General features: G+C 49.9%; 1 protein-coding gene across 1 annotated transcript; it reads left to right on the top strand.

The window, feature by feature from the left end:
- Positions 1-20,991: 20,991 nt before the first annotated feature.
- LOC126375036 (uncharacterized) lies at positions 20,992-23,271 on the top strand. The gene has a single exon (XM_050021878.1). It carries the CDS (start codon positions 20,992-20,994, stop codon positions 23,269-23,271), a length of 2,280 nt encoding a protein of 759 aa, XP_049877835.1.
- The last annotated feature ends 3,300 nt before the right edge of the window (positions 23,272-26,571 follow it).

The following is a 26,571-nucleotide window of genomic DNA, read 5'->3' as shown; positions in this document are numbered from 1 at the left end:
ATTATTTTCCATCTTCAGTGTGGGCGTTAGTAAACAAAAATGCCATCATTAGTATCACAATCATTTTATTTACTTCCACATAGTTTTTGTATCACGATTAGATAAAGTCACAGCATAAGGTTCACACTCACGGCAACGTCACGGTATTCGTAACGGTTACACAGTCTCTCGTAGCAGAAGGGGGCCCACCACCACCCATGGTTCCTATATTCGGACCGAATCATCGGGACATGTGAACGTCCCTACAAGTTATATGTGAGCGACAATATTTTGCGATCGTAATTATTCGACACGTCCGTTCACGACGAAGGTTCGAGGTAGACTGCCCGACTAGAACGGCAGTGCACGTCCGCTCGACACGACTATTCTGTAGTGACTTCTTCGACTTCGACCCAGCTATAGCCGTACGCCACCTGTCGTCGGAGCGTAGCAACTTCATGACGAAAGTGTTGTAACTATAATAATAATAATAAAAAAGTTTATTCAGGTAAAATCTACGACACACATATTACTTGATTTTATTTTCCGATTTGATCAATTTCTCTTTATAATTCATAACATATCAGCCAAGACGAGCAAAGTGAAGCGCAACGGCAGGGCACTACCTTTTCTCGATTTATTTATTTATTTACCACACAAATCACAAACAAGAAATTTGAACAGTAAAGGTTCACAATATAAATAAATAGGCTTACACTTGACTTAATAAACATTGAACTAATTAATTGCCTAAGTTCAATTTTATTGAAAATTATACGCATGTTTTGATGAACAATCACCATGAAATAAAATGTTTATAGTCGCTGCGCAGGCGCTCCAACGCGGACAATTACTGTGGGATCAAATTGCCGTTCTATACGTCGTATTATTCCATACTCTATGTCAATGGGGCGCGCGCAGCCTTCCTTCATTATTCAAGACTAAACTATGTAGGGGAGGTGAGATATACCTAGTTCAGCCGCTGGTGGGGGTCAGAGTTGCCGTTCTATACGTAGTATTATTCCTTATTCTATCGCACTGCGCAGTGCGCTCGCTGCCAAAACAGCTTCGCGTATCACGATACGATAACGATACTGATTTACGGATTCACCGAGTTACTCATTTCCTACCGACTTACCGATTTACTGACTTACCGATTAACCGACTTACCGGCTTACCGACTTACCGACTTTCCAACTTACCGATTTACCGACTTACCGACTTACCGACTTACCGATTTACTGACTTACCGGCTTACCGGCTTACCGACTTACCGACTTACCAACTTACCGATTTACCGATTAACCGACTTACCGACTTACCGACTTACCGACTTACCGACTTACCGACTTACCGACTTACCGACTTACCGACTTACCGACTTACCGACTTGCCGACTTACCGACTTACCGATTTACCGACTTACCAACTTACCGACTTACCGACTTACCGACTTACCGACTTACCGACTTACCGACCTACCGACTTACCGACTTACCGATTTACTGACTTACCGATTAACCGACTTACCGGCTTACCGACTTACCGACTTTCCAACTTACCGATTTACCGACTTACCGACTTACCGACTTACCGATTAACCGATTTACCGACTTACCAACTTACCGATTTACCGATTTACCGACTTACCGATTAACCGACTTACCGACTTACCGACTTAACGACCTACTGACTTACCGACTTAACGACCTACCGACTTACCGACTTACCAACTTACCGATTTACCAACTTACCGACTTACCGACTTACCGATTTACCGATTAACCTATTAACCGACTTACCGACTTACCGACTTACCGACTTACCGACTTACCGACTTACCGACTAGTGATGTAACGAATATTCGCATTCGCATTCGCGAATATCCGCAAATTTTTGAATATTTGCATTCGCATTCGCATTCGCAAAATTTATGCGAATACTTAGCGAATGTTTTAGCGAAAGTTCATCTTGAGCTACATTAGAGTGGTGAAAATGTGTCGCTTTCTTTTTACATTTGTTAATGGCTGCAATGATTGATTCTTGTGACTTAAGCCCTTCTTTAACAACAAGTTGGATTTGGTGCGATGAACAATCAATGTTTTTAATGCTCAATAAAGAAATAACTTTTTTCATGTTAGTGCCACCATCTCTTACAATACATAATACGTTTTCTATGGGAATTCCCCACGATGACAACATAGTTTCTAACTTTGCCGCTATATTTTCTCCTGTATGTCGCCCATCGTTGAATACTTCTGCTTTCAATACAATCATTTTTCGTTCAAAATTATTGGTAATTCCGTGACAAGTGAAAGTTATACGAAACGTCAAACCTATCAAACATTTTAAGCGCGCTTTTTTGACATTTTAAAATATTCGCATTCGTATTCGCATTCGCGAATGTTGAAGATAATTATTCGCAATCGCATTCGCATTCGCGAATGTGAAAAATCCAACATTCGTTACATCACTATTACCGACTTACCGACTTACCGACTTACCGACTTACCGACTTACCGACTTACCGACTTACCGACTTACCGACTTACAGACTTACCGACTTACCGACTTACCGATTTACTGACTTACCGATTAACCGACTTACCGGCTTACCGACTTACCGACTTGCCGACTTACCGACTTACCGATTTACCGATTTACCGACTTACCGATTAACCGACTTACCGACTTACCGACTTACCGACTTACCGACTTACCAACTTACCGATTTACCGATTTACCAACTTACCGACTTACCGATTAACCGATTAACCGACTTACCGACTTACCGACTTACCGACTTACCGACTTACCGACTTACCGACTTACCGACTTACCGACTTACCGACTTACCGACCTACCGACTTACCGACTTACCGATTTACTGACTTACCGATTAAACGACTTACCGGCTTACCGGCTTACCGACTTACCGATTTACCGACTTACCGACTTACCGACTTACCGACTTACCGACTTACCGACTTACCGATTAACCGATTTACCGACTTACCAACTTAACGATTTACCGATTTACCGATTAACCGACTTACCGACTTACCGACTTAACGACCTACCGACTTACCGACTTAACGACCTACCGACTTACCAACTTACCGATTTACCTATTTACCAACTTACCGACTTACCAACTTACCGATTTACCGATTTACCAAATTACCGACTTACCGACTTACCGACTTACCGACTTACCGACTTAACGACTTACCGACTTACCGACTTACCGATTTACTGACTTACCGATTAACCGACTTACCGGCTTACCGACTTACCGACTTACCGACTTACCAACTTACCGATTTACCGATTAACCGACTTACCGACTTACCGACTTGCCGACTTACCGACTTACCGACTTACCGACTTACTGACTTACCGACTTACCGACTTACCGACTTACCGACTTAACGACTTACCGATTAACCGACTTACCGACCTACCGACTTAACGACTTACCGACTTACCGATTTACTGACTTACCGATTAACCGACTTACCGGCTTACCGACTTGCCGACTTACCGACTTACCGATTTACCGATTTACCGACTTACCGATTAACCGACTTACTGACTTACCGACTTAACGACCTACCGACTTACCGACTTACCGGCTTACCGGCTTACCGACTTACCGACTTACCGACTTACCGACTTACCGACTTACCAACTTACCGATTTACCGATTTACCAACTTACCGACTTACCGACTTACCAACTTACCGATTTACCGATTTACCGATTAACCGACTTACCGACTTACCGACTTAACGACCTACCGACTTACCGACTTACCGACTTACAGACTTACCGACTTACCGACTTACCGATTTACTGACTTACCGATTAACCGACTTACCGGCTTACCGACTTACCGACTTGCCGACTTACCGACTTACCGATTTACCGATTTACCGACTTACCGATTAACCGACTTACCGACTTACCGACTTACCGACTTACCGACTTACCAACTTACCGATTTACCGATTTACCAACTTACCGACTTACCGACTTACCGACTTACCGACTTACCGACCTACCGACTTACCGACTTACCGATTTACTGACTTACCGATTAAACGACTTACCGGCTTACCGGCTTACCGACTTACCGATTTACCGACTTACCGACTTACCGACTTACCGATTAACCGATTTACCGACTTACCAACTTAACGATTTACCGATTTACCGATTAACCGACTTACCGACTTACCGACTTAACGACCTACCGACTTACCGACTTAACGACCTACCGACTTACCAACTTACCGATTTACCGATTTACCAACTTACCGACTTACCAACTTACCGATTTACCGATTTACCAAATTACCGACTTACCGACTTACCGACTTACCGACTTACCGACTTAACGACTTACCGACTTACCGACTTACCGATTTACTGACTTACCGATTAACCGACTTACCGGCTTACCGACTTACCGACTTACCGACTTACCAACTTACCGATTTACCGATTAACCGACTTACCGACTTACCGACTTGCCGACTTACCGACTTACCGACTTACCGACTTACTGACTTACCGACTTACCGACTTACCGACTTACCGACTTACCGACTTAACGACTTACCGATTAACCGACTTACCGACCTACCGACTTAACGACTTACCGACTTACCGATTTACTGACTTACCGATTAACCGACTTACCGGCTTACCGACTTGCCGACTTACCGACTTACCGATTTACCGATTTACCGACTTACCGATTAACCGACTTACTGACTTACCGACTTAACGACCTACCGACTTACCGACTTACCGGCTTACCGGCTTACCGACTTACCGACTTACCGACTTACCGACTTACCAACTTACCGATTTACCGATTTACCAACTTACCGACTTACCGACTTACCAACTTACCGATTTACCGATTTACCGATTAACCGACTTACCGACTTACCGACTTAACGACCTACCGACTTACCGACTTACCGATTTACCGATTTACCAACTTACCGATTTACCGATTTACCAACTTACCGACTTACCGACTTACCGACTTACCGATTTACCGATTAACCTATTAACCTATTAACCGACTTACCGACTTACCGGCTTACCTACTTACCGACTTACCAACTTACCGATTAACCGACTTACCGACTTACCGACTTACCGACTTACCGACTTACCGACTTACCGACTTACCGACTTACCGACTTACCGACTTACCGGCTTACCGACTTACCGACTTACCAACTTACCGATTTACCGATTAACCGACTTACCGACTTACCGACTTGCCGACTTACCGACTTACCGACTTACTGACTTACCGACTTACCGACTTACCGACTTACCGACTTACCGACTTACCGACTTACCGACTTACCGACTTAACGACTTACCGATTAACCGACTTACCGACCTACCGACTTAACGACTTACCGACTTACCGATTTACTGACTTACCGATTAACCGATTTACCGACTTACCGATTAACCGACTTACCGACTTACCGACTTAACGACCTACCGACTTACCGACTTACCGGCTTACCTACTTACCGACTTACCAACTTACCGATTAACCGACTTACCGGCTTACCGACTTACCGACTTTCCAACTTACCGATTTACCGACTTACCGACTTACCGGCTTACCTACTTACCGACTTACCAACTTACCGATTAACCGACTTACCGACTTACCGACTTACCGACTTAACGACTTACCGACTTACCGACTTACCGACTTACCGACTTACCGACTTACCGACTTACCGACTTACCGACTTACCGACTTACCGACTTACCGACTTACCGACTTACCGACTTACCGATTAACCGATTTACCGGCTTACCGACTTACCGATTTACCGACTTACCGACTTAACGACCTACCGACTTACCAACTTACCGATTTACCGATTTACCAACTTACCGACTTACCGACTTACCGACTTACCGACTTACCGATTTACCGATTAACCTATTAACCGACTTACCGACTTACCGACTTACCGACTTACCGACTTACCGACTTACCGACTTACCGACTTACCGACTTACCGACTTACCGACTTACCGACTTACCGACTTACCGATTTACTGACTTACCGATTAACCGACTTACCGACTTACCGACTTACCGACTTACCGACTTACCGACCTACCGACTTCCCGACTTACCGATTTACTGACTTACCGATTAACCGACTTACCGGCTTACCGACTTACCGACTTTCCAACTTACCGATTTACCGACTTACCGACTTACCGACTTACCGGCTTACCTACTTACCGACTTATCAACTTACCGATTAACCGACTTACCGACTTACCGACTTACCGACTTACCGACTTACCGATTTACCGATTAACCTATTTACTGATTAACCGATTTACCGGATTATCGATTTTACCGTGAGCATCTTATAAATAAGAATTGCTAGTGGATTTTATTATGTACCGTACCGATGTGATCAAGTTTACCTAAGAAATTGGAACAGGGTGGGTGGGAGGGCGATTTTTTTGCGTTCCCAGCGTCCTAGACGCGCGGGAGTGGTGTCAAAATTTTTAGAAACGCCAGGGCTAACATATAATCCAATAAAATAGAAAAGAATCTACAAAGTTACAGGGAGGTAGACTGATTATTTAAAGTTTCTTAGATATAAATACAGTAGAATACAAAAGCTCAAAAATAAATAAAATAACAGCATGGAACTAACGAACCCACTCCTAACAACACTTGAAACCAACAATCTTGAAACCAATAACCTATAAACTATCCCAATCTTAACACAAACAAAACCTAAAAACCCAAATCTAATAAAATACAAACTTAACATAACCCAAACCCAACCGAAACTTAACCCAATCCCAACATAACCAAACTTAAAAAAAACCCAAACTTAAAAAACCAAACCTAACACAATCCAAAGCCAACAAAACCCAAACCTAACACAATCCAAACGTAACAAAACCCAAACCTAACAAAACCCAAACCTAACAAAACCCAAACCTAACAAACCACAAACCTAACAAAATCCAAAGCCAACAAAACCCAAACCTAACAAAACCCAAACCTAACACAATCCAAACGTAACAAAACCCAAACCTAACAAAACCCAAACTTAACAAAACCCAAACCTAACAAAACCCAAACCTAACAAAACCCAAACCTAACAAAACCCAAACCTAACAAACCAAAAACCTAACAAAATCCAAAGCCAACAAAACCCAAACCTAACACAATCCAAACGTAACAAAACCCAAACCTAACAAAACCCAAACTTAACAAAACCCAAACCTAACAAAACCCAAACCTAACAAAACCCAAACCTAACAAAACCCAAACCTAACAAACCACAAACCTAACAAAATCCAAAGCCAATAAAACCCAAACCTAACACAATCCAAACGTAACAAAACCCAAACCTAACAAAACCCAAACCTAACAAACCACAAACCTAACAAAATCCAAAGCCAACAAAACCCAAACCTAACAAAACCCAAACCTAACATAATCCAAACGTAACAAAACCCAAACCTAACAAAACCCAAACCTAACAAAACCCAAACCTAACAAATCACAAACCTAACAAAACACAAAGCTGAGAAAAACCCAAACCTAAAAAACCAAAACCCAAAAAAAACGAAGCTTAAAAAACCCAAACCTAAAAAATCACAAACCTAACAAACCAAAAGCTGAGAAAACACAAAGCTAACAAAAGACAAACCTAAAAAATCCCAAACCTAACAAAACCCAAACTTAAAAAAACCTAAACCTAAAAATCCCAAACCTAAGAAATCCCAAACCTTACAAAAGGCAAACCTAAAACACCCAAACTTAACAAAAACCCAAACCTAACAAAACCCAATCCTAAAAAACTCAAACCTAAAAAATAACAAAACCCAAACCTAACAAAACCAAAACCTAAAAAAGCACAAACCTAACAAAACGCAAACTTAAAAAACCCAAACCTATAACAACACCTAAATTTAAAAAAAATTAACAAACCTAAAAAACCCAAACCTAACAAAAGCCCAAACCTAAAAAAAACCAAAACCGAAAAAATCCAAACCTAACAAACGCCAAAACCTAAAAATACCAAAACCTGAAAAACCCAAACCTAACAAAACCAAAACGTAATAAAACGCAAACCTGAAAAACCCAAACCTAAAAACACCCAAACTTAAAAAAAACCCAAACCTAAAAAATGCCAAACCTAACAAAACCCAAACGTAACAAAACGCAAACCTAAAAAAACCCAAACCTAAAAAATAACAAAACACAAACCTAAAAAACCCAAACCTAATAAACCCAAACCTTACAAAACCCAAACCTAACAAAACCCATACCAGAAAAGCCCAAACCTAAAAAAAACCCAAACCTAAAAACACCCAAACTTAAAAAAAGACCCAAACCTAAACAATGCCAAACCTAACAAAACCCAAACGTTACAAAACGCAAACCTAAAAAACCCAAACCTAAAAAATAACAAAACACAAACCTAAAAAACCCAAACCTAATAAACCCAAACCTTACAAAACCCAAACCTAACAAAACCCATACCAGAAAAGCCCAAACCTAAAAAAAACCCAAACCTAAAAACACCCAAACTTAAAAAAAGACCCAAACCTAAACAATGCCAAACCTAACAAAACCCAAACGTTACAAAACGCAAACCTAAAAAACCCAAACCTAAAAAAAAAAACACAAACCTAACAAAACCCAAACCTAAAAAACCCAAACCTAACAAAACTCATACCAGAAAAAACCAAACCAAGCAAGCAAGCAAGCAAGCAAGCAAGCAAGCAAGCAAGCAAGCAAGCAAGCAAGCAAGCAAGCAAGCAAGCAAGCAAGCAAGCAAGCAAGCAAGCAAGCAAGCAAGCAAGCAAGCAAGCAAGCAAGCAAGCAAGCAAGCAAGCAAGCAAGCAAGCAAGCAAGCAAGCAAGCAAGCAAGCAAGCAAGCAAGCAAGCAAGCAAGCAAGCAAGCAAGCAAGCAAGCAAGCAAGCAAGCAAGCAAGCAAGCAAGCAAGCAAGCAAGCAAGCAAGCAAGCAAGCAAGCAAGCAAGCAAGCAAGCAAGCAAGCAAGCAAGCAAGCAAGCAAGCAAGCAAGCAAGCAAGCAAGCAAGCAAGCAAGCAAGCAAGCAAGCAAGCAAGCAAGCAAGCAAGCAAGCAAGCAAGCAAGCAAGCAAGCAAGCAAGCAAGCAAGCAAGCAAGCAAGCAAGCAAGCAAGCAAGCAAGCAAGCAAGCAAGCAAGCAAGCAAGCAAGCAAGCAAGCAAGCAAGCAAGCAAGCAAGCAAGCAAAGGTTTAGGTTTAGGTTTAGGTTTAGGTTTAGGTTTAGGTTTAGGTTTAGGTTTAGGTTTAGGTTTAGGTTTAGGTTTAGGTTTAGGTTTAGGTTTAGGTTTAGGTTTAGGTTTAGGTTTAGGTTTAGGTTTAGGTTTAGGTTTAGGTTTAGGTTTAGGTTTAGGTTTAGGTTTAGGTTTAGGTTTAGGTTTAGGTTTAGGTTTAGGTTTAGGTTTAGGTTTAGGTTTAGGTTTAGGTTTAGGTTTAGGTTTAGGTTTAGGTTTAGGTTTAGGTTTAGGTTTAGGTTTAGGTTTAGGTTTAGGTTTAGGTTTAGGTTTAGGTTTAGGTTTAGGTTTAGGTTTAGGTTTAGGTTTAGGTTTAGGTTTAGGTTTAGGTTTAGGTTTAGGTTTAGGTTTAGGTTTAGGTTTAGGTTTAGGTTTAGGTTTAGGTTTAGGTTTAGGTTTAGGTTTAGGTTTAGGTTTAGGTTTAGGTTTAGGTTTAGGTTTAGGTTTAGGTTTAGGTTTAGGTTTAGGTTTAGGTTTAGGTTTAGGTTTAGGTTTAGGTTTAGGTTAAGGTTTAGGTTTAGGTTTAGGTTTAGGTTTAGGTTTAGGTTTAGGTTTAGGTTTAGGTTTAGGTTTAGGTTTAGGTTTAGGTTTAGGTTTAGGTTTAGGTTTAGGTTTAGGTTTAGGTTTAGGTTTAGGTTTAGGTTTAGGTTTAGGTTTAGGTTTAGGTTTAGGTTTAGGTTTAGGTTTAGGTTTAGGTTTAGGTTTAGGTTTAGGTTTAGGTTTAGGTTTAGGTTTAGGTTTAGGTTTAGGTTTAGGTTTAGGTTTAGGTTTAGGTTTAGGTTTAGGTTTAGGTTTAGGTTTAGGTTTAGGTTTAGGTTTAGGTTTAGGTTTAGGTTTAGGTTTAGGTTTAGGTTTAGGTTTAGGTTTAGGTTTAGGTTTAGGTTTAGGTTTAGGTTTAGGTTTAGGTTTAGGTTTAGGTTTAGGTTTAGGTTTAGGTTTAGGTTTAGGTTTAGGTTTAGGTTTAGGTTTAGGTTTAGGTTTAGGTTTAGGTTTAGGTTTAGGTTTAGGTTTAGGTTTAGGTTTAGGTTTAGGTTTAGGTTTAGGTTTAGGTTTAGGTTTAGGTTTAGGTTTAGGTTTAGGTTTAGGTTTAGGTTTAGGTTTAGGTTTAGGTTTAGGTTTAGGTTTAGGTTTAGGTTTAGGTTTAGGTTTAGGTTTAGGTTTAGGTTTAGGTTTAGGTTTAGGTTTAGGTTTAGGTTTAGGTTTAGGTTTAGGTTTAGGTTTAGGTTTAGGTTTAGGTTTAGGTTTAGGTTTAGGTTTAGGTTTAGGTTTAGGTTTAGGTTTAGGTTTAGGTTTAGGTTTAGGTTTAGGTTTAGGTTTAGGTTTAGGTTTAGGTTTAGGTTTAGGTTTAGGTTTAGGTTTAGGTTTAGGTTTAGGTTTAGGTTTAGGTTTAGGTTTAGGTTTAGGTTTAGGTTTAGGTTTAGGTTTAGGTTTAGGTTTAGGTTTAGGTTTAGGTTTAGGTTTAGGTTTAGGTTTAGGTTTAGGTTTAGGTTTAGGTTTAGGTTTAGGTTTAGGTTTAGGTTTAGGTTTAGGTTTAGGTTTAGGTTTAGGTTTAGGTTTAGGTTTAGGTTTAGGTTTAGGTTTAGGTTTAGGTTTAGGTTTAGGTTTAGGTTTAGGTTTAGGTTTAGGTTTAGGTTTAGGTTTAGGTTTAGGTTTAGGTTTAGGTTTAGGTTTAGGTTTAGGTTTAGGTTTAGGTTTAGGTTTAGGTTTAGGTTTAGGTTTAGGTTTAGGTTTAGGTTTAGGTTTAGGTTTAGGTTTAGGTTTAGGTTTAGGTTTAGGTTTAGGTTTAGGTTTAGGTTTAGGTTTAGGTTTAGGTTTAGGTTTAGGTTTAGGTTTAGGTTTAGGTTTAGGTTTAGGTTTAGGTTTAGGTTTAGGTTTAGGTTTAGGTTTAGGTTTAGGTTTAGGTTTAGGTTTAGGTTTAGGTTTAGGTTTAGGTTTAGGTTTAGGTTTAGGTTTAGGTTTAGGTTTAGGTTTAGGTTTAGGTTTAGGTTTAGGTTTAGGTTTAGGTTTAGGTTTAGGTTTAGGTTTAGGTTTAGGTTTAGGTTTAGGTTTAGGTTTAGGTTTAGGTTTAGGTTTAGGTTTAGGTTTAGGTTTAGGTTTAGGTTTAGGTTTAGGTTTAGGTTTAGGTTTAGGTTTAGGTTTAGGTTTAGGTTTAGGTTTAGGTTTAGGTTTAGGTTTAGGTTTAGGTTTAGGTTTAGGTTTAGGTTTAGGTTTAGGTTTAGGTTTAGGTTTAGGTTTAGGTTTAGGTTTAGGTTTAGGTTTAGGTTTAGGTTTAGGTTTAGGTTTAGGTTTAGGTTTAGGTTTAGGTTTAGGTTTAGGTTTAGGTTTAGGTTTAGGTTTAGGTTTAGGTTTAGGTTTAGGTTTAGGTTTAGGTTTAGGTTTAGGTTTAGGTTTAGGTTTAGGTTTAGGTTTAGGTTTAGGTTTAGGTTTAGGTTTAGGTTTAGGTTTAGGTTTAGGTTTAGGTTTAGGTTTAGGTTTAGGTTTAGGTTTAGGTTTAGGTTTAGGTTTAGGTTTAGGTTTAGGTTTAGGTTAGGTTTAGGTTTAGGTTTAGGTTTAGGTTAGGTTAGGTTAGGTTAGGTTAGGTTAGGTTAGGTTAGGTTAGGTTAGGTTAGGTTAGGTTAGGTTAGGTTAGGTTAGGTTAGGTTAGGTTAGGTTAGGTTAGGTTAGGTTAGGTTAGGTTAGGTTAGGTTAGGTTAGGTTAGGTTAGGTTAGGTTAGGTTAGGTTAGGTTAGGTTAGGTTAGGTTAGGTTAGGTTAGGTTAGGTTAGGTTAGGTTAGGTTAGGTTAGGTTAGGTTAGGTTAGGTTAGGTTAGGTTAGGTTAGGTTAGGTTAGGTTAGGTTAGGTTAGGTTAGGTTAGGTTAGGTTAGGTTAGGTTAGGTTAGGTTAGGTTAGGTTAGGTTAGGTTAGGTTAGGTTAGGTTAGGTTAGGTTAGGTTAGGTTAGGTTAGGTTAGGTTAGGTTAGGTTAGGTTAGGTTAGGTTAGGTTAGGTTAGGTTAGGTTAGGTTAGGTTAGGTTAGGTTAGGTTAGGTTAGGTTAGGTTAGGTTAGGTTAGGTTAGGTTAGGTTAGGTTAGGTTAGGTTAGGTTAGGTTAGGTTAGGTTAGGTTAGGTTAGGTTAGGTTAGGTTAGGTTAGGTTAGGTTAGGTTAGGTTAGGTTAGGTTAGGTTAGGTTAGGTTAGGTTAGGTTAGGTTAGGTTAGGTTAGGTTAGGTTAGGTTAGGTTAGGTTAGGTTAGGTTAGGTTAGGTTAGGTTAGGTTAGGTTAGGTTAGGTTAGGTTAGGTTAGGTTAGGTTAGGTTAGGTTAGGTTAGGTTAGGTTAGGTTAGGTTAGGTTAGGTTAGGTTAGGTTAGGTTAGGTTAGGTTAGGTTAGGTTAGGTTAGGTTAGGTTAGGTTAGGTTAGGTTAGGTTAGGTTAGGTTAGGTTAGGTTAGGTTAGGTTAGGTTAGGTTAGGTTAGGTTAGGTTAGGTTAGGTTAGGTTAGGTTAGGTTAGGTTAGGTTAGGTTAGGTTAGGTTAGGTTAGGTTAGGTTAGGTTAGGTTAGGTTAGGTTAGGTTAGGTTAGGTTAGGTTAGGTTAGGTTAGGTTAGGTTAGGTTAGGTTAGGTTAGGTTAGGTTAGGTTAGGTTAGGTTAGGTTAGGTTAGGTTAGGTTAGGTTAGGTTAGGTTAGGTTAGGTTAGGTTAGGTTAGGTTAGGTTAGGTTAGGTTAGGTTAGGTTAGGTTAGGTTAGGTTAGGTTAGGTTAGGTTAGGTTAGGTTAGGTTAGGTTAGGTTAGGTTAGGTTAGGTTAGGTTAGGTTAGGTTAGGTTAGGTTAGGTTAGGTTAGGTTAGGTTAGGTTAGGTTAGGTTCCCCCCCAATGGATTCTCGCCTTGTCGTGGCGGGGGGGCTCAGTAGCTGCATCGGCGGGTGCCGCTTTAGCCCAATGATGCAGTGAAGCTAAGAAGAATCCAGCGCGGCGGTGGCAAAGTCCACTGCTGCGCAACCCGTAACCCTTAGCGCTTTGTGGTGGGGCGCCAAAGGAACGGGGGCCGCTTCCACATTGAGTGGAGGGGGCCGCGAGGAGACAACCTCTGTAAAAAACCGCCGGGAGGAGGCGTTTCGCCTTGCGCGCGGCGGTCGTTCGTATTGCACGGCGGCCGTCGGGCCACCCGCAACCCTCGGTATTCCGAGGCGTGGGGGCCGCTCCCACACAAGTGGGGGGGGCCGCGAGGAGACAACCTCTTTAAAAAATCCACCCGGAGGAGGAGGGCGCGTGGCGCCGTCGGCGACGGGTTCGGCGGCCATGAATACATGCCCGTCGGACAGGCTTCGGCCACCGTCGCCAAACTTGTTATCCTGGTTAGGTGTCGTGGACATGTCTCGCGGCCTACCAGGACCAAGGGGCTTGCCTTGGTCGGCCGGCCCAAGAGGAGCCAACCTCAATAAAAAACCCCCAAAGTCCCGGCGTTGAGGTGCCTTCGGGCCTTCGCGCGGCGTCGGGGCGCCGGAAGGTGGCGGAGGGGGTATTCTCCGCCAGCTAGCGACCAACCCTGGGGCACCTCCCGCACCCCAGCGGTATTAGGGTTATCCGGGTACAGGGGGCACTGCCCGGATGGACCACCCTTTCCCCCATACTCGTGGGACTCATAATGGATACTTTTGCTAATATAGCCGACGTTTCGGAGCTGGAAGTTGGGAGTGTAGAAGGGAGGAAGGGAGAAGTGGGAGATAAAAATAAGCGTGCTCAGGCACAGACGTTCACCGGCCTTGATGCGGACACCAAGTCCGCGGGGCATGCAGTGGCGCAACCGGGATCCACCACCCCGGAAGCGGCACTCTGCCCTGGCCTAGGCGCTCGCGCCACCCGTCTCCGCAAGGGGACTGTGGAGGGTATCAACTCCGTACAGCCGATCCTAAGCGGCAAGGATCTGCTGTCGGAAGTTGAGAAGGAGAGGCGACTCAGCGTGGTATTAACACGCTGCGACACGCCTGTCACCACGAAGACCGCTAGCCGGGAGGAGGAGTCCATGGACTCGGACGATGATTCCTCCTGCGCCAGCATGGTGACGGTGGGGTCTGAGTTGTCGGGCGGAAGACGGTTCCTGAAAAGGAACCGGTCGGACGCTGAGGCCGAGGAGTCGGACTCGCCTGCGTCGCCCTTCGAGGCAGGCCAAAGGTCCAAAAGGGGGAGAGGTCGTCCGCCCTCCTCCACTGGTAAGTATGTCGGCCTGGCCGCAGCCAGGGCGGCATACAACCACGAGCTGGCCGAGAGCCTTCGGCTTGAGGCAGAGGCAGAGGTGGCGGGAATGGCCCGGAATCTGAGGGAGGCTAGGGCCTCTTTACAGCCCAGCCCCCACTCGGTAACCCAAGACGAGGAGCAGACGAGCGCTGCACTAGCCGGCATTGTGAAGACTTCGCTGGAAACCATAACAATGGTTGCCACGAAGTCTTCGCAATTAAAGGGCACGTACGTTCGGGCCCTAAAGGATGCGGTGAGGGGCATCCAGGAGGCCGTGTCCCAAATTAGGGAGCGGACGATGTCCGAAGAGGTCATGCGGCTGGAGGCCGCTAACTCCAAGCTCACGAGGGAAGTCGCCGAACTGCGCCGCGACTTGCAAGAGTTGCGGCAGCGACCCTCCCAGCCTCAGAGCTCGGAGCCAAGCCTCCGGCAGCTACTGGAGGAGACAGCCCGCGCCAACGCTGAGATGTTCGGCAATATGCTGAACGCTCGGTTGGCCGGGATTGAAGACCGTCTCCTCCCGGAGCCGCGTAGGAGACCTCCGCTCGCAGCGGATATCAGAAGCGCCAAGGCCGACCCGGCTCACCCTGAGCCATCGGGGGCCCCGGCCGCTTCTACAAGCGGCAGTGGTCGCCCTTTGACAGCGCCAAGCGCGAAACCAAAGGCCGTCAAAGAGGCCCCCACGATCAGCCAGGCTTCTTCTGCACCCACTTCTTCAGGAAAGAAGGGGAAGGGCAAGAAGAAAAGCCTGGCTGCACAGGAGGCAGCAGAGGCTCGGCGCCAGCCTGCCCCTGCACCAACGGCGGAGCCGTGGACCGCTGTTGTTGGCCGAAAGGCCAAGAACAAGGCGGCCAAAGCGGCCAAAGAGCCGACAAAGGCCCAGTCCACGGCGCGCGCGAAGGTGAGGCTCCGCACGCCCAAAACCGCTGCAGTGACGCTCACCTTGGTGCCAGGGGCCGAAGAGAGGGGCGTCACATATGCGTCGATCCTCACAGACGCCAAGCAGCGTGTCCGTCTTGCGGACCTCGGGATCGGCAGCCTGGGGTTCCGCAAGACAGCGACCGGGGCTCGCATGCTGGAGGTCGGGGGTGAGGCCTCGGCTGAGAAGGCGGACTCCTTGGCCAGCAAGCTTAGGGAGGTACTGAGCCCTGAGGCGGTCCGGGTCGCCAGGCCTGTGAAGCGGGCGGAAATCCGCATCACGGGGCTGGACGATTCGGCCGACGCCTTTGAGGTGGCGGAGGCCATTGCGAAGGAGGGAGGGTGCTCCTCCGACGCAATAAAGTGCGGAAGATTGGTGGTCGGTCCGCGAGGAGACGGCTCCCTCTGGGTGAGCTGCCCAGTCACCGCTGCCAAGAAGGTGGCCGGCTCCGGCCGGATCCAAGTTGGGTGGACTTCGGCAAGAGCGAGGCTCCTCATCCCAAGACCGATGAGGTGCTTCCGCTGCCTGGAGCCGGGCCACATCGGGGTCAAGTGCACCTGTGAGTTCGACCGCAGCCAACTGTGCTTCCGCTGCGGTCAACCGAACCACAGGGCACGAGACTGTGACGCCGAGCCTCACTGTCCAGTGTGTGAGGCTGCGGGCAAGCCGGCGTCACACTCGATCGGTGGGAGCGGTTGTGTTTCCGCGGCTAACAAGCCGGGAAACCAGGCCCCGACGAGCGTCCCTAAATCGAAAGGGAAACGCAAGGCCAAGAAGACCAAGGCCAAGGCCAAGAAGGCCGGGGTGGAGCGGATGGATACCGTTGGATAAACGGATCCAGCTCCACCTTGACGGGGACCTGTGGATGGTGGTCGGGGGACCGCCATCCACAACATAGGTCCCGTGCCGTAGGGCTCCCCAAGTGTTCCGGGCAGCCCTCGGCGGAGGGGGAGGCGCTTGTTGCGCCCCCATAGGCGCTGGGCCCAAGAGGGCATCCGCCGGCGGGGACGCGGTTGTGTGCAATTGCGTTCCCGTGTCCCCGCCACATGGCGGCGAGGAGGAACACCGTTGGGTTTTAGTGGGTATACCGGGTTTCCCGGGGAGTCCCACATAACCACGTCGTCCCCCCGGGCGGCGTGGTATGCGTAACGCATTTCCCAACGTTAAAAAAAAAAAAAAAAAAAAAAAAAAAAAAAAAAAAAAAAAAAAAAAAAAAAAAAAAAAAAAAAAAAAAAAAAGGTTAGGTTAGGTTAGGTTAGGTTAGGTTAGGTTAGGTTAGGTTAGGTTAGGTTCCCCCCCAATGGATTCTCGCCTTGTCGTGGCGGGGGGGCTCAGTAGCTGCATCGGCGGGTGCCGCTTTAGCCCAATGATGCAGTGAAGCTAAGAGGAATCCAGCGCGGCGGTGGCAAAGTCCACCGCTGCGCAACCCGTAACCCTTAGCGCTTTGTGGTGGGGCGCCAAAGGGTCGGGGGCCGCTTCCACATTGAGTGGAGGGGGCCGCGAGGAGACAACCTCTGTAAAAAACCGCCGGGAGGAGGCGTTTCGCCTTGCGCGCGGCGGTCGTTCGTATTGCACGGCGGCCGTCGGGCCACCCGCAACCCTCGGTATTCCGAGGCGTGGGGGCCGCTCCCACACAAGTGGGGGGGGCCGCGAGGAGACAACCTCTTTAAAAAATCCACCCGGAGGAGGAGGGCGCGTGGCGCCGTCGGCGACGGGTTCGGCGGCCATGAATACATGCCCGTCGGACAGGCTTCGGCCACCGTCGCCAAACTTGTTATCCTGGTTAGGTGTCGTGGACATGTCTCGCGGCCTACCAGGACCAAGGGGCTTGCCTTGGTCGGCCGGCCCAAGAGGAGCCAACCTCAATAAAAAACCCCCAAAGTCCCGGCGTTGAGGTGCCTTCGGGCCTTCGCGCGGCGTCGGGGCGCCGGAAGGTGGCGGAGGGGGTATTCTCCGCCAGCTAGCGACCAACCCTGGGGCACCTCCCGCACCCCAGCGGTATTAGGGTTATCCGGGTACAGGGGGCACTGCCCGGATGGACCACCCTTTCCCCCATACTCGTGGGTCTCAAAAATGGAATTTTCTAAAAACAATTTAGCCGAAGTTTCGGAGCTGAAGGGAGGAGGTAGAGAAGAAGGAAGGGGAGAAGAAGGAGAAAGAAAAACGCGTGCTCCGGCACAGAAGACTTGCGGCCGTGAAGCGGGCACTAAGTCCGCGGGGCATTCTGTGGCGCAACCGGGTTCCACCACCCCGGAAGCGCTGCAGCGCCCTGGCCTAGGCGCTTGCGCCAGCCGTCTCCGAAAGGGGACTTATAAGGAGGGAGTTGACTTCGGAGAGCCGATCCTTAGCGGCAGGGATCGGCTACCCGAAGTCGAAAGAGAGAGGCGACTCAGCGTGGTCCTGTCACGCTGTGACACGCCTGTCACCGCTAAGACCGCTAGCCGGGAGGAGGAGTCTATGGACTCGGACGATGACTCCTCCTGCGCTAGCATGGTGACGGTGGGGTCCGAGCCTTCGGTCGGAAAACGGTTCCTGAAGAGGAACCGGTCAGACCTCGAGGGGGAGGATGACTCCGGTGACTCGGTGGTGCTGCCCCTTGAAGGGGCGGCCCACAGGTCTAAAAGAGGGAGAGGACGCCCGCCCTCTACCGGGAAGTATGTGGGCCTGGCCGCAGCCAGGGCCGCATACAACCGAGAACTCGCGGAGAGCCTCCGGCTCGTGGCCGAAGCGGAGGTCGCTGACGTGGCCCGAGGAGTGAGGGAGGCTAGGGCCTCTTTACAGCCCAGCCTCCAAGCAGAAGATCTATCGGCAGAGGAGTCGGAACAGACGGGTGCTGCTCTGGCCGATATTGTGAAGGCCTCACTGGACACCATATTGATGGTGGCCAGCAAATCGTCGCAGCTGAAGGGGACCTACGTCCGGGCCCTAAAAGATGCGGCGAAAGGCATAGAGGAGGCGGTGTCCGCTATAAGAACCCGGACTACATCGGAGGAAGTGCGGCGGCTAGAGACTGCCAACGCACAGCTAGCGAGGGAGGTCGCCGACTTGCGTCGCGACCTTCAGGAGCTGCGGCGGCGTCCAACCCAGTCCTCGGAGCCTAGCCTCCGCCAGCTAATGGAGGAGTCGGCCCGCGCCAATGCCGAGATGTTCGGCAATATGCTGAACGCTCGGCTGGCCGGCATCGAGGGACGGCTCCTTCCTGAGCCCCGTATGAGGCCCCCGCTTGCAGCGGACGTCAAAGCTGCTCACAAAGAGCCAGCGGGAGACCCGGTTGCCTCCACAAGAGGTAGTGGCCGCCCCACGACAGGACCAGGTTCAGAACCGAAACCTGTCAAAGAGGTTTCCACAAACAGCCAGGCCTCTTCTGCTCCCCCTTCTTCGGGAAAGAAGGGGAAAAGCAAGAAGAAAAGCCTGGCTGCACAGGAGGCAGCAGAGGCTCGACGACATCCTGCCCCTGCACCAACGACGGAGCAATGGTCCACCGTGGTTGGCCGGAAGGCTAAAAACAAGGCGGCCAAAGCGGCCAAAGAGCCGCAAAAGCCTCGGCCCACGGCCCAGAAAAGGGTGAAACTCCGGACGCCTAGTACGGCAGCGGTGTCGCTGACCTTGGTGCCCGGAGTCGAGGAGAGAGGCGTAACATACGCCTCGATCCTCTCCGACGCCAAGCGGCGCGTCTCCCTCGCTGACCTCGGAATCAGCAACATGCGGTTCCGCAGGGCGGCGACGGGTGCGCGCCTGCTTGAGATCGGAGGGGAAGGCTCGGCGGCGAAGGCGGACTCTCTCGCTAAGAAGCTGAGAGAGGTCCTCAGCCCGGAAGCGGTCAGAGTCGTCCGTCCGGTGAAGCGCGCGGAAATCCGCGTCACTGGGCTGGACGACTCAGCCGACGCTATTGAGGTGGCTGACGCTGTCGCCAAAGAAGGAGGGTGCGCGGTCGACGACGTGAAGCATGGGCGGATCGTCGTCGGGCCGAGGGGTGACGGCTCCCTCTGGGTCAGCTGTCCGGTCGCGGCCGCCAAGAGGCTGTCCGACTCTGGCCGACTACTGGTCGGGTGGACGTCGGCCAGAGTAAGGCTCCTCGACTCCAGACCGGCACGGTGCTACCGTTGTCTGGAGCCCGGGCATCTCGGCGTGAAGTGCTCCTGCGAGGTTGACCGCAGCCGACTGTGCTTCCGCTGCGGTCAACCCGACCATCAGGCGCGTGACTGCTCGGCTGAGCCCCACTGCCCCGTCTGTGCGACGGCAGGCAAACCGGCGGCTCACTCCATCGGTGGCAGCGGATGCATATCTGCTGCCAAGCCGGCAGTCAAAGGTCCGAAGACGGTTGCGCCTAAGCGAAAGGCGAAGAAGCGCAAGGCCAAGAGGGCCGGGGCGGAGCAGATGGACACCGTTCCTTGAATGGACAGAGCTCCGCCCTAACGGGGACCCGTGGACGGTGGTCGGGGGACCGCCGTCCACAACATGGGTCCCGTGCTGTAGGGCTGCCCAAGTGTTCCGGGCAGCCCTCGGCGGTGGGGGAGGCGCTTGATGCGCTCCCATAGGCGCTGGGCCCAAGAGGGCATCCGCCGGCGGGGACGCGGTTGTGTGCAATTGCGTTCCCGTGTCCCCGCCACATGGCGGCGAGGAGGAACACCGTTGGGTTTTAGTGGGTATACCGGGTTTCCCGGGGAGTCCCACATAACCACGTCGTCCCCCCGGGCGGCGTGGTATGCGTAACGCATTTCCCAACGTTAAAAAAAAAAAAAAAAAAAAAAAAAAAAAAAAAAAAAAAAAAAAAAAAAAAAAAAAAAAAAAAAAAAAAAAAAAAAAAAAAAAAAAAAAAAAAAAAAAAAAGGTTAGGTTAGGTTAGGTTCCCCCCCAATCCCCCCCAATGGGTTCTCGCCTTGTCGTGGCGGGGGGGCTCAGTAGCTGTGGAAGTGATTGGAAATGCCGCTTACTCCATATCACTTCCACAGTGAAGCCAAGAAGAACCCAACGCGCGGCGGGTCCGCTCAGATAATTCTGGGCGGGCAACGGCTTCGGCCACCGTCGGGCAACCCGTAAGCCTGCACTTGGTGGGGTCGCAGGAACGGGGGCCGCCTCCACACTGAGTGGAGGGGGCCGCGAGGAGACAACCTCTATAAAAATCCAAGGGGAGGAGGCGGAAACGCCTACGCGCGGCAGGTTCGTCGGTCGTCAATGCACGGCTGACGGACAGGCTTCGGCCACTGTCGGGCGAACTTGTTACCTTGACTTACTGTGGTCATGTCTCGCGGTACAGTCAGGGCCAAGGGTGCTTGCCTTAACCGGCCGGCCCAAGAGGAGTAAACCTCACTAAAAAATCTCCAAAGTTTCACGTTGGGGCGCCTTCGGGCCTTGCGCGGCGTGAAGCGCCTGTTACAGGTGGCGGAGAGGACATCTCCGGCAGCGAGCGGCCATCGCTGGGGTACCGCCCGACCCCCCAGGCGGATTAGGGTTACCCGGGCACAGAGGGCACTGCCCGGGTGGACTGAATATTTCCCTCACGCTCGTGGGAATAAAAGAAGAATATGGCCAATAAAAAACCCCTTGTCGAATTAATCGATTTAAAATATACGACCCCAAAAAATAAACCGAACAAGTTTAACGATGACCTTGGCAACGAAACTGGACGTGATAGCGCGCGATTTGGGGAGAAGACGGAACTGCCTGTGGATTCCACCGATCCGGAGGCAGCCCTCTTCTCCAGTGTTGATAGTGGTGACTGCTCAAGTGCAGTAGAACGGCCCCGTAAGGGGAAAGAGAAGGGCGGGTTGACTTTGGACCCGATACCACTGGTTCTTAGCGGCAAGAACCAGAGGTCGAAGGCACATGCACCCCCCAGAACCTACAAGGCGAAAGCTGGAGGGAGCCTTGGGGATAAGGAGAAAGGCCTGAGTAGGCAAATGAAGGAACCGGAGGGGGCGGCCGTGTCTATCTCGGAGTCCGAATCGGACTGCTCCGGGATGGATACTGCTATCTCTTACTCCGACGGAGGCTCGACTGCCGGCGGAAGGCGGCGAGCTAAGAGAGGTGCTCCAGAGGCGGACAGTAGTGGCGAGTCGTGTGCCAGCTACATTTCTGTTGCGTCTACACTGAAGAGCTCAGCGAAACGAGGCAGAGGTAGACCGCCCACTACTGGGCACTACGTCGGCCTCGCAAGGGCGAAAGAGGACCTGATCAAGGCCAAACAGGCTGAAATGGACCTAGATTCGGAGATCGAGATGGCAAGTACCCTGAAGTCGGCCCTCAAAATCCCGGCTGACTCCCTGCAGAAGCGGGTTGAGAATGGCGTGGAGTTAATACTCCAAGTCGCCAACAAGTCAAAGAACCTCAAGGGTACTTACGTCCGTGTCCTAAAAGTGGCTGCGGATCAAATTAGAGAAGCGGCAGCGGCCCTGCAAGGTAGAACCGCTAGTGAAGAGACGGTTGCGCTCCAGGCGGAGAATGCCCAACTGCGTGAACAGCTGGAGATGCTACGGGAGGAAGTGGCTCGCCTGCGCACGGATGTGGAACAAGTTCGCACTCCGACTCGATCCACGGAAGACAGGAGCGTGGAAGAGTTCAAGTCTTCGATTATGCTTGACATCGGTTTTATGATCGATGCCAAGCTGAAGAACTTGGAAGGCCGTCTCTTGCCCGAGAAAAGGATGCGCCCTCCGCTGAGGTCGGATCCTGTCCCCTCGACAAGTCGGTCCTCTCTTCCACCTCCTCCTGTCATGGCTGCTCCAAAGCAGGCCAAGCAGACTGAGCCCACGCAGAGTTCTGGTGCCCCTGCGAAGAAGAAGAAGGGTAAAGGACCCAAAAAGGTCACAACCCCGAATCCGCTGCCTCCACCGCCGCCGCCTTCATCAACCCAAAATGGGGAGACGTGGGCTACGGTGGTGAAGCGCGGGGGAAAAAAGAAGAAGGTTGCAAGCTCACCTGCGACACAACCGGCGAAGTCCAACTCTGCCCCCGCTAAGGAGAGTACCAAATTGAAGCCAAAGCCTAAGAAGAAGGTCAAACTGCGCCCGCCTCGTACAGCTGCCGTGGTCATCACGTTGCAGCCTGAGGCTGTGGAGCAGGGCCTCAGCTACGATAAGGTACTCTCTAGTGCGAGGGACAGAATCCAGCTGAAGGACATCGGTATAGCCGGACTCAAGTTCCGGCAAGCCGTGACGGGGGCACGTGTCCTTGAAATTCTCGGACAAGAGAATGAGGAGAAGGCGGACCGGTTAGCCTCCAAATTGAAGGAAGTCCTACCAAGCTCTGTCCGAGTGGCGCGCCCAACAAGATGTGTGGATCTGCGCATCACAGGCCTTGATGATTCTGTCACCAGGGAGGATATCGCAGCTGCAATCGCTGAAACAGGTAAATGCCCATCGGAGCAAGTGAAGGTGGGCATTATAAAGGATGGACTGTTCGGTGTTGGCAGTGTTGTGGTGCAATGTCCTGTTGTGGCTGCAAAAACCCTGGTGGACAGCGGACGTCTATTGGTTGGATGGAGTTCAGCCCGGGTGCAGTCGCTGGAGCCAAGGCCCATGCAATGTTTCCGGTGCCTTGAGATTGGTCACACTGGTCGGCAATGCCAGTCAACGGCAGACCGCAGCCAGTTATGCTTCCGGTGTTGCAAACCGGGGCATAAATCAGTGGACTGCACAGAAGGTCTTCATTGCCCATTGTGCCATGAAGCAGGCAGACCGTCGGGACACGCTATTGGTGGGAGACAATGCGTGCGCCCAAAAAAGAAAGGACACAATACAGCTGCAAGGACCCCAGCTGGACAGCCCCGGAAGCCGCCTCCACGGGCGATGGACACCGGTAATTAATGGATCCACACACCACATGCCAGTTCCTACAAGCGAACGTCAACCACTCTGCAGGTGCGCAGGATCTCCTCCTGCAATCCATGCTGGAGTGGTCGATAGACGTGGCGGTTGTATCAGAGCCCTATTACGTGTCATCCCAACCTAACTGGGCGGGGGACCCCGAGGGCTCTGTCACTATCATTGCCTCAAACAATTACCCGGCCCTGCCACTCAACATCAGGCACAGGGAAGCCGGGCTGGTCTCGGCTACCTGGGGCAACCTCACTGTGGTTGGTCTGTACTTCTCCCCGAACAGACCGATCTCAGAGTTTGAGGAATTCTTTGATCGGGTCGGCGTAGTGGTACTTCGTGCCCCTACTACCAACGTGATGGTGCTCGGAGACTTCAATGCCAAGAGCTTGGCTTGGGGTTCTCCGATAACCAATGACAGAGGCGTGATTGTTGAGGATTGGGCGCGAAGATGTGGTCTCATTCTTGCCAACCAAGGCTCCGCTAATACGTGCGTCAGAGCGCAGGGTGGGTCCATAGTGGACTTGACGTTCACTACCCCTGCGCTCTCAGCGCACGTGCGGAACTGGAGGGTCATGGAGGACCTCGAAACCCTATCTGACCACAGATACATCCGTTTTGAGGTATCTCCCTCCTCCTCTGGAGAAATGACGAACCGCCGAGACGTCGTGGCTCATGCCTTCCCCAGGTGGTCGCTAACTCGCCTCAACGAGGACCTCTTAATAGAGGCTTCCATCGTCCAAGACTGGGCGATGCGTTCGTTGGAGCCAGTCGATGCGAATGAGGCTGCCATTGGATTTCGTGGGGCAATGACCATGATATGTGACGCGGCTATGCCCCGAGCAAGGCGAAAGCCACCGAGACGTCAGGTGTACTGGTGGTCGCAGGAGATTGCTGATCTCCGAGCAGTTGCTTCGTCGAGGCGTCGCGACTACACTAGGCACCGCCGACTGCGTCATCAGGACGAGGAAATAGAGCAAGTACTGCATAACCTCTATTTAGAGGCCAAGAAGACATTGCAGCTTGCCATTTCCAAAGCCAAGACTGAGGCGCGCAAGGAAATGCTGGATCATCTCAGTCGGGATCCATGGGGACGCCCGTACCTTGCGGCGAGAAACAAGCTTCGCCCACAGGCACCCCCTCTGACCGAGACCCTTCAACCTCAGCTGTTGGGGGAGGTGGTGACGGCTCTATTTCCGGATGGACCGGAACACCCTTCTCCAACCATGGCGGGTCCTCACACTGAGGAAGAGGCTGAGGAAGAAGAAGAGGAAATCCCATTGACGTCTCCAATGGAATTGCGCCGAGCTGTGCGCAAGTTGAGGGCCAAATCTACTGCCCCAGGCCCTGATGGGGTACCTGGCCGAGCCCTAGCAATGGCACTGGACATATTGGGTTCCCACCTAGCCGGGATTCTCGATAAATGTCTAGTGTCAAAGCAATTTCCGGGCTGCTGGAAGGACGGGCGATTAGTGCTGCTGAGGAAAGAGGGACGTCCAGAGGAATCCCCGTCAGCCTATCGCCCCATAGTCTTGTTGGATGATGCGGGAAAGATCTTCGAGCGCATTCTTGCTCACCGCATCACCCAGCATCTGACCACTGTAGGTCCCGACCTGTCCAATCAACAGTTCGGCTTCCGAGAGGGCCGTTCTACCATCGATGCCATAATGTGCGTCAAAGCCCTCTCGGAACAGTCGGTTGCGTCAGGTGGTGTGTTGTTGGCGGTGTCCTTGGACATCGCCAACGCATTTAACTCACTGCCGTTCACCTGCATCGAGGAGGGTCTACGGTACCACCGAGTGCCTCTTTATCTGAGACGGATAATTGGGACCTACCTACATAGTAGGCGTATCCTATACACCGGACGAGACGGCCGTATCAAAAGTAGGCCCATGAAATGCGGTGTTCCACAGGGGTCTGTCCTTGGACCACTCCTGTGGAACATTGGATATGATTGGGCTCTGCGTGGTGCACTACCATCTGGCACCAGTGTCGTCTGCTATGCAGACGACACGCTCGTAACGGCGCGCGGACGCACCTTTGAGGAGGCAGCCGCCATCTGCTCTCGGAAGATTGCTGCCCAACCTAGGAGGACCAAATATGACCTGCAGACGACTCTATACCAACGTCGTGAGGTCAATGGCACTTTATGGGGCACCGGTCTGGGTCGATGCTCTGACGCGCCCGAATCTGACTCTGTTGTTCAGGGCACAACGAGTCATTGCGGTCAGAGCCATTCGAGCATACCGGACGGTGTCACATGAGGCTGCCTGTGTCTTGGCCGGCACTCCCCCATGGGACTTAGATGCCGAGCTGCTGGCTGAGACATACGACAGGAGACAGAGGGCTATGGAGGAAGACAGGCAAGCCGAAGATCTGGCTACTGACGAGTTTACGAGATGGAGACGACAAGCTCGGCGTCGACTCCTGAACAGGTGGAAGGAACGGCTCGTAGAGCCTAAAGCTGGCGAGAGAACCATTAACGCCATCCGCCCTGTCCTAAAGGAATGGGTAGATAGGCGTCATGGCTCACTCACCTACCGGCTCGTGCAAATACTATCTGGGCACGGCACTTTTGGCAAGTACCTGTGCCACGTAGCCGGTAGGGAGCCATTGACGATCTGCCACCACTGCTCCTGCAGTGAGGACACGGCAGAACACACGTTGGCGGTATGCCCTGCATGGGCGCACCAGAGGTCTACTCTCACCACTGTGGTGGGAAGTGATCTCTCGCTTCCGGCCGTGGTGAGAGCCATGGTCGGGAGCAAGAGGTCCTGGGATGCTGTAGTCTCCTTCTGTGAGGACGTGGTGGCACAGAAGGAGACAGCGGAGCGAACAAGGGAGGATGATCCCCTCTCGGCTCCGATCCGCCGGAGAAGGACAGGGAGAAGAAGGAGAGCATACGCTCACCTTCTCCAAACCTAGGTTAGGCCCGCGGGCGGCGAATCGGGGGATTCGCCGTTCGCACATGGGCCTTCCTGGAGGAAGCGGTTTGCGATCGTGTTCCTCGCAAACTGCTTAACAAGGAGTGCACGTGTGACCCAATCACACACACCAAGGCAGGGTCCGGAAACGGACGAGCACCGATGGGTTCGCGGACGAATGCTCGCGCGCCCCCGCGTCCCGTCAAATGGTGCAGGCAGGAACACCGTTGGTTTTTAGTGGGTATACCGGGTGGCGACACCCGGGGAGTCCCACATAACCACGTCGTCCCCCCGGGCGGCGTGGTATGCGTAACGCATTTTCCAACGTAAAAAAAAAAAAAAAAAAAAAAAAAAAAAAAAAAAAAAA

Source organism: Pectinophora gossypiella, chromosome 18, assembly GCF_024362695.1.
Source record: "Pectinophora gossypiella chromosome 18, ilPecGoss1.1, whole genome shotgun sequence".
Taxonomy (NCBI): Eukaryota; Metazoa; Arthropoda; class Insecta; order Lepidoptera; family Gelechiidae; genus Pectinophora; species Pectinophora gossypiella.
Note: the sequence above shows the minus strand (reverse complement) of the source record. Positions and strands in the feature narration are given on the sequence as shown.